This window comes from Lentinus tigrinus (genome assembly GCF_003813185.1).
Source record: "Lentinus tigrinus ALCF2SS1-7 unplaced genomic scaffold L226scaffold_4, whole genome shotgun sequence".
Lineage (NCBI taxonomy): Eukaryota > Fungi > Basidiomycota > Agaricomycetes > Polyporales > Polyporaceae > Lentinus > Lentinus tigrinus.
Window position 1 is genome coordinate 509,219 of NW_027137913.1, and position 8,018 is coordinate 517,236.

At 54.1% G+C, this 8,018-nt stretch overlaps 3 protein-coding genes across 3 annotated transcripts; 2 read left to right on the forward strand and 1 right to left on the reverse strand.

Moving 5' to 3' along the window:
• Window positions 1–1,431: 1,431 nt before the first annotated feature.
• L226DRAFT_520098 (uncharacterized protein) lies at window positions 1,432–2,078 on the forward strand (the record flags this gene model as incomplete). Its single annotated transcript, XM_067678610.1, has 4 exons — window positions 1,432–1,503; window positions 1,543–1,587; window positions 1,641–1,751; window positions 1,803–2,078. The coding sequence occupies 4 exons, from the start codon at window positions 1,432–1,434 to the stop codon at window positions 2,076–2,078; spliced, it is 504 nt and encodes a 167-aa protein (XP_067539598.1).
• Window positions 2,079–5,274: 3,196 nt separating this feature from the next.
• Window positions 5,275–6,970, reverse strand: L226DRAFT_520099 (uncharacterized protein; the record flags this gene model as incomplete). The annotated part of the gene is made up of 5 exons (XM_067678611.1): window positions 5,275–5,616; window positions 5,773–5,804; window positions 5,916–6,670; window positions 6,724–6,838; window positions 6,898–6,970. 5 exons carry the CDS (start codon window positions 6,968–6,970, stop codon window positions 5,275–5,277), a joined length of 1,317 nt encoding a protein of 438 aa, XP_067539599.1.
• A 461-nt stretch (window positions 6,971–7,431) lies between these two features.
• Window positions 7,432–7,767, forward strand: L226DRAFT_567226 (uncharacterized protein; the record flags this gene model as incomplete). The annotated part of the gene is made up of 2 exons (XM_067683997.1): window positions 7,432–7,549; window positions 7,610–7,767. The coding sequence occupies 2 exons, from the start codon at window positions 7,432–7,434 to the stop codon at window positions 7,765–7,767; spliced, it is 276 nt and encodes a 91-aa protein (XP_067539600.1).
• Between the last annotated feature and the right edge of the window lie 251 nt (window positions 7,768–8,018).

Consider the following 8,018-nt stretch of genomic DNA (forward strand, 5'->3'; position numbering starts at 1 on the left):
CTACAGTACATGCTCATTTCCCGTCTGCTTTTCGCAGAGCGCATCCTCCAGTACGGTTGCGATGTGCGTGACCGCCATGACCCCCGTGTTGGGATGTTGGTGGAGACAGTTCATACGGACTTTCATTCCTCCTCGATGCCCCCACTTTCGTCACGTTAGTGGTCACGATTCACAGGCGCCTTTGCCTCGTCTGGTGTTCTCAGCTGTGCGTTTCGCCTTGCACGCTGGGTGCTCGAGGTTGAGGCGTTGTATTCGCATTGCAGGTATGCCTCAACGCCGAAGCGGTTATTCGAACTACGGATACCATCAAGTGATATATGCGTCATTTCTCTCGTACTTCACGGTCGCTTTCAAGCAATTTGAGATGTTCTCGTAGTCCTCGCACCACTGCTGCATGCTCCTGCTCTGCCGTCGACCGATCAATGTGTATCCGAACAATTTCGTGAGCGTATCCCTCCTTCTCGTGTTCGAAGGTTCTCCTGCGGCGAACATTTGCAGCGAGGTCGCGCTCAATGGCTTGTAGAACGCCTTGCTCTCTCTGCAGTGACGTGTCCCATCTACTCAGTTGAGTAGATAATGTTTTGTGCTCCTTGAGCTTGGTATGCGCCGTTCTGAATTTGAAGAATTGGTCCTTGAGCGTGTCAATCTCCTGTTATTGAAAGTCAGTGAGACGATATGTTATAAATGATAGATTGAGTAAATTCACGTCGAACGGCGTCCCTGTGTTGCTTTCTTCGACGGCATCACAGAGGGCTTGCATGCTGGGACAATTAGGAGTGAGCTGCACAACAGGGTTCACTTACTGGGGAAAACTCACAGCTCTAGGAGGCTAACATAGTCAGGCGGTGAAATGGACAGAGCCTCCTGCAAGTCTCGCAGCCTCTCTGTCAACCTTTCGCCACATATCTGGGAGTCGACACTTAGAGTCGGCCTGCTGGGGCGTTGGCCATTGAGCTTTAGGTGAGTGAAACCCGGCGTAGGCGTGCGACACGTTGGGCATAGGGGTGACCTCAGGAGATGAGTAGTCAGGCAACCGATGCAAAAAATATGACCTGATGCTCGTCAAATGATGAAGTTCTATGACTGGTGAGGACGACTGACTCACCACACTTCGTCGCTACGGGTCTCGCATGTGGCTCGAGTAACTCGAGACAGACGGGGCACTGCAGTCGCGATGGGCAAATGGGGATCAACGTCTGCATCAGAATGTCTCGGGGTCGTGTTGCGATGATCAGGACCGGGGAGCTTGAGGTAGGAAACAAGACAGGAGGGGTTCTTGTATATATATTATGCATTATTAATAAGTATGCCCTGTGACTATCAGCGCTGCGGAGATGTTCCCCCGAGACTCGAGATATACTAGAGGACTATAGCTAAGACGAACCATGTTCGGAGAGCGACGAGGAGAGGATCCCGGAGATTTCCACGGAGATGTCCGTAGGGCCAGAAATCGGTGGAGTCATGATCGGCGTGTTCCGTGTAGATAATCTACTTGTATACTTGGTACGTATACTCCGGATCCGCAAGCCAACCGGGTCTTAGTCTATGGCAGCCCCTCGGGCCCCAAATATCGCCGCGGGCGAAAACGTGCGTGACAATTTGAGAAGCATGTCACAAACCACTAACCTCATAACGCCCAGACAACCCTGATCCAGGAACGGAATTATCAAGTTCTGCTCCGGGTGTTATGGCTGCGCGACCTGGTCTCTCGCGCAACGAAGGCACTGGGGAACGACCTCCCCAGTCAGCCGGTGAGTTGCAGAGAGACGATTACGGCTAATCACTGAGGCGATTCTTCTCAGCCCCGGGAGGTACCCATGCCCGAGATGGAAGAAGTTGACACTCTGCTGAGAAGGTATCTCGCCATAAACAGGACTGTCATATGTCAACGCGAGCTGTTGCGTGGCCACATGACCAGCAATGAGGTCCCTGGAGCTCAGGTAGCTCAGACATTTCGTGTGCTCGATCTGGCGGCAACGTGGAAGACGGTGGTTGTATCCACTGTTACTGCTGCGGTTGTGGTCTACGTAGCCATCTTCACCACATCAGACATTCAGCCAAGTTTTATTCCTACATAGGGCTGCGAAGCAAAGAACGGAGAGCGGTTGCGAGCAGGTGCGAGACTGAGGCCTAGGACAATATGAGATCTACTTGGATGTATACGAAAGATGTACTCTACGTACGTATGTTCGCGCCCAAGTCCTCGGGTCCGGAGGCACGTATGAACAGGTTTTTGACATCTTGCAATGTCCACATCCGAACTTGCGCGCTGCAGCGTGGCTTTGACTACAGCACACTCGAATTGAATATTAATATATATTTACATGCGCGAGGCCCGCGCCGAATAGGTGAGCCGCGGCGCGCTAGCTCTCTCCGACGGCCAACTGCGCATGCCTGTTGTCATGGCGATGCGCTTGAGCACGCCGGGAGCGCTTGCTAACTGTGAATTTTCGATTACCTTGATGTTGTGCAAACTTAAGCTTCTTCACTGACCACCATCACTTCTCTGAATTCGCCTCCCTACACCCGCGCTATCATCCGGATCCTTGAGCCGTACACGCAATGCCATCTCTGCTGTGTCCCCGATTCTCTGCACCTACACCTACCCTGGGGGACAAAGTACCCACCGTTGTCCCGGCCATCCCGCGACACTTGTTGAGCTCAAAGTCCGCCGGTCCACGTCCAGGCACACGCAAGCCTTCCCGCCGTTCTCCGACGTTAGCGCCATCTCCCCTCTCCATTTTCTCAGTCACCGTGGATATGCTGGTCGAAGAACCAACAACGCAAGATGTGACAGGTGAACCGGGGGACCTACACACGTGGTGAGTTCTGCAACGGCTTCGTCTCCTGGTACTTTCTCATCTGCGGCTGGCAGGACAATCCGGGCTTCTGTAATCGAGGATGCCATATCGTCACGGTTTTTTTCCGCGTATGGCGCGGCAAACTGTGATGCTACGGTCGAACACACGGATTCAAAGGCAGTCCGAGAGACAGGTGAGTGGGTTTCATGTGACTATGACCCTTCTGCTGATCCGCAACCCTCGTAGATCGTCCTTACGGCAGCCTGAAACACGCGCTCGAAGGCTTCAATCGCCATCTCCATCAGGCCTTACAAGCAGAACAGGAAGGGCTCGCATCTCTTAACGAGCAGGCTGCTTCAATGCTTCATGTTATGAGTCACCTCGAACGTCTTCTGCGAGGGTACTTGGGTCGCGAGCAGACGGTCTAGTTTGTCTTACACTGAGCATCATGGGGAGTCTAGTATGTTAGCAGCATTTTGGTGTATCTGTATCATTATTTCGGACTATGTATCTATTTATTCTGCTTGCTAGTCTGTGCTGTGTCGGTCTAGTGTCCCAGTTCAGTCACTTCGCTGTGCACTCAACGACGCACTAGACGAGGCTATTTGGAGCCATTACTTCCAGGGACAACGGGCATCGACAGAGTACACGACTGGAGACGGAGCATGAATCACTCGGAGGATGCACGCGACGTAAGTCCGAAGGTTCGGCGCTCATCATAGACTTCAGCAAAAGTTTAAAGTGTGCATGAATCATGGGGACGGTATTCATATGTATGTCATTACACACCTAAGCAATAGTCAATACCGACTGGTGCGCCCCAAAAGTATGCCGCCCGTTTGGAACAGTAGAGCCCCATACCTCGGGGTTCGCCACCAAGGGATCGAGTGCGCTTACGGAGGACGGAGGTTTATCGCTAGAGCATCTAGACACCCGCGAGGTTTGGTAGATAAATACCATTGATACTGCGTCCAAAGCAGACGCGCGCGTAGATGCGAGTAGAAGAATTCATGATCATTAAGCTATTGTGGCATACAGTACTAATATACACGACACGAGTCTGAGCAAACGAGTTGGTCCGCGATCTATGAGCAGCATGAGCAGCAAGCAGAGTCGGATGCATTCAGAGCAAATGCCACAGCGCAACGCGCTGAGAACTACATCGTCGGGGAAAGCCTGAGAGCCGTTGACGAGAGCCGAGAGCAAAGAGGACGCGTGAGACATTCAGTCAACGACAGCAAAACTTGAGGCCTTCGGAATGTTGTCCGCCTGAGTGTGGTGCTCCGTGGCCAAGTCATTGACCTGGGGATCGCGCACCGCTTCGTCGTCTTCCTAGGTGGCCGCGACGGTGCGCTGTTCCCAAGTCGATCTCCTGTTGTCCATAGCTTGCTCGGGCTGAGCGGTTCCAGACTTCTCGGCGGAGGAGGATCTGCAACGTAGCGTGAGCACCGCCTCGGGATTGAAAGAAGACAACGTACGGGCTGGCCATGGACTTGGTAGCGCGCCTCTGCTCGATTGCATGCTGCACTATGTCGTCTATGGTTATGCGCTTCTGCGTTAACTACTTCGCATGTGCCTGGGACATGTTGCCGAATACTTCCCTTTGGATAGGCCAGTTAACGATGGTGATTTGGAGACGTGATCATGCGCGCGCATGTTCCACCACGCTAAGACATCCTTCGCCCAGTGGGACATGGGCTCGTCGAACGGCGCGACGATGCGATTAAAGAATCGGTGATGTCAAAGTCGAGGCCTGTAAAGTTCCCCCAATCGCCGGTGGCGCAACTACCGTAGGGTTAGTCAACGTTAGAGACATGCCGTACCTAGACGGCGTTTTACACTAACATGCATGGCGTGAGCTTCTTTATATCGTTGTCAACAGCGATTGGCGGTTTGCCCGAGGTCTTCAGCTCGGAGCACGTTGAAAGATAGCTGTCCAGTCCAAAGGGATTTGCCGCCCTAATATCGGAACGGCGTTAGCGTGCAATACGTACAGGCGGGATGGACTGACCATGAGGTACAGCAGCCCTCGCAGGAGTCCTTCTAGGATGTCCTCAGCCTCGTCGCTGAAGCTGAGGACGAGATCGAATAGGAAAGTCGGAAAGTCGGCAGTCGTGATGTGAATATTATTGCCGAGGATTCTCGTAGCCAGTCTGCAATGGCTGGTTCGTCTCAGCCTAAAGCAAAACGCTGTCACTCACTTTTTCCAGGTAGCAACATCGTGGAAGCGTCGACGAAGTTGGATCGAACGAGCTCACGAGTTGTTACGAATTCGTGGGAGCCGCGACATTACTTGATGACGGCAGTCGGATAGGGATACTTTTAGGTATCCCCTCGAGCGACCGGGATGTACTGGATGATGCGATCGGCGAGGTGAGCCAAGTCTGACGCGCGTGCCTTCCCGCCATGATACTTGATCTGCAACATGCCTAGTGTCAGTACAGCGAATGCCAGATCGCAGTCACGTACGTATTTAGCAAGGATCAATCTGGTCGTCGTCGCGGTGGTAGGCCGTCGCATTCTTCATAGCCTTCATCTCCGCGATGATCGACGGGAGAGCGGTGTACCAAATCATGAGGCAGATCGCACAAGAGGTCTGCGGCGAGGATGACAGCCTGACGGACAGCATAACGTTAGCTGCAGTACGATAGAAGGACACAAGATGTTGACTTCTCACGCCAGACGCGGTCGACCAGTTCTGCGGTGTGTACTGCAACTGCGAGTTCTTGGGCATGAGCTCGTTGTTCAGTGCCATTCCTTCCGCGTTGTCGATGTTGGCGGCAGCGGGAGGGGTGCAGCGTGGTTGGTATGACAGCTGTGATGATATTACACCACGGCTAAATAGTAAACCGTGTAGTGCGCTCCTCTCGAGGCAGATGGGAACGCGAGCGGAACCATTAGACGCTAGCGCTGAAGCGAAGAGTCGGTAGTCCCTTGCCTAGGGCGACGTGCGTGAGCGACGCGCACTGACCCGAAATGGGGTGGGGTGCACAACTACCCTCGCTACCCAGTGAAGACATGTAAAATTGAAGGTTCGCGAAACGTTATACAATACATGTTGGAACGATCATTCGGCGTGCAGTGTCAAGTCAATCACCTCGTGAGTGGTCTCACCCGATGGCCTCGTACGAGCGACGCGTGCAAGCTGGACATCTTCGCCCCACTTCAGGTCAATGACCTGAACAGCAGGCTGCTGGCTGCCGTGGGTCCAGCCGAACTGAAAGATCCCAACATGACCTTGCGTTGACGACGCCGTATGCTGGGCGCTGACTTGACGAGGATCAGCGAAGAGGAACTGAGCGGCATCCCGCTGGGGAAGAGGTCTGGGAGTGTCGGGATGAGGAATCTGCTGCGCCAGGGCAGTAAATGGTTGTGATTGCGACTGGATCGAACCTGCAGGCAATCCGGGTCGACGAGGCGAGCCCAATGCTAGCGGGGATCCGGACAAGCTAGGTCCCGCGCTCCCTCCGAGGGGATTCGGAGCATCTTGGATGTGTGGAGCTCTAGGCGCCATGACTTCGCCACCTACAGGGGAATGGGCACCCGACAGGCCTGCGCTCCTGACAGACCTAGTACCAGACGACCCAGGGCCCACGCTGCTGCCGGAACTAGGGCTGGCAGACGATCCGACCCTATGAGGAAGAACGGGTACTCCACGAGGAAGTAAAGGGGAATCGTCTCGTAGCGAGAGAGGGATAGCGGCGGCTCTGTGACGAGGAAGCGACATCATGATAGGCGGAGTAGGCGGTGGGGGTATCATTGGTACCGAAATAGGCATCCTCAAAGGCGCGGGGACATCGGTCGGGACATCGGCCTTGAACTCCTCCACAGCATGCGGTAAGTCCATGATGCTCTCCTGCGGCAAGCAGCTGCAAGCACAAGGTCAGTAAAGGGCATCATCCGAGAACGAGATATATCTCACCTGTGAAGGAACAGATGGACAAGCTTCCGTGCTCTGACTGGCTGATAACGACAGACAGGACATCGGACGGAGTATTTGAGGTGTGCGCCTATGCAGCCGTGACAGAAGATATGACCTGAATGAGGGAGTATATATGAATGGATGCGTCAGGAAAGATCCTGACAAGCTACCAACCACACGGAGTCGCCATGGCTCGCAGATGGCTGAAGCTGCCGTAGCAGATAGGGCATTGGAGATTGAGCGACATGGCAGGTAGATCGTGACTATCGAGCAGCGGGGGATGGTCAGGAGATGGTCTGAAAAGCACCACATCGTCTCGCGTTATGTGCTCGAACGACGGCCGCGGGGACCTAACGTCACTGGCATCTCCCGGTACCCGAACATCTTACTCACGCCACTCGGTTGTGTTATGGAAAGTTGCGAGCGCGAGATACTTGCTGGCCAGGACAGCGCTAGCGTGAGTGGCACTGGTGTGGACATGCCCTTCGGAAGTTTGCGCACCGGATATGACCCAGCCTAGTAGGCGCGCGGCGTCAACTACGCCACCCGGGCACGGCCGACCGCAGATATCCACGCCCGATGTCGATAGCATCCAGCGACGATCGCGATACGCTTTAAACTGTGCGCCTGCATGCACGCGATGGAGCCTGGGGATTACATATAGCGCGTAAGTCCAGGTTCAGCAAATTATCATTACCCACACTTACGATGTCCACTGTCGTGCAGTTGCCGACCGTAACTCTTGAGGTCACTGAGCCGACTGGGACGACCTTTCTGTCCTATGGTGTCATCCCATTGATCGCGAAAACCAACGTAGCGAACATCCGTGAGTTCTGATCACTTAGGAGTTGAAGGAAGGCCAAGTTACTCACAGTGACATTCCAAGACGTCCTAGTGCTCGGGCTACGAGAAACCGCGCCGCAAGAGGGGTTCCCGTTCCCAACCGTGCCGTTCAAGGCTGCAGGATGCACTCAAGCGCTACTCCACGAAATCCCCGCTCATTTCGACTTCGTCTATTGCCAGGTGAGCACTCTGTCCGCGTGAGCCACTAAACATGCATTGCTCACCGAACACATTGGTCAGCACCACTGGACTTGTCGTTGGGTCTCGAGGGGCCATCCATCCATGACAAGCGTAACAATAGCGTTCAACAACGAGAAAGAATTCCACAGTGTCGCCGAGACGATGGCAAATTTGAACTCCTTCGACATAGGCAATCCCAACACGGGGGTCATGGCGGTCACGCACATCGCAACCGTACTGGAGGATGCGCTCTGCGAAAAGCAGACGGGAAA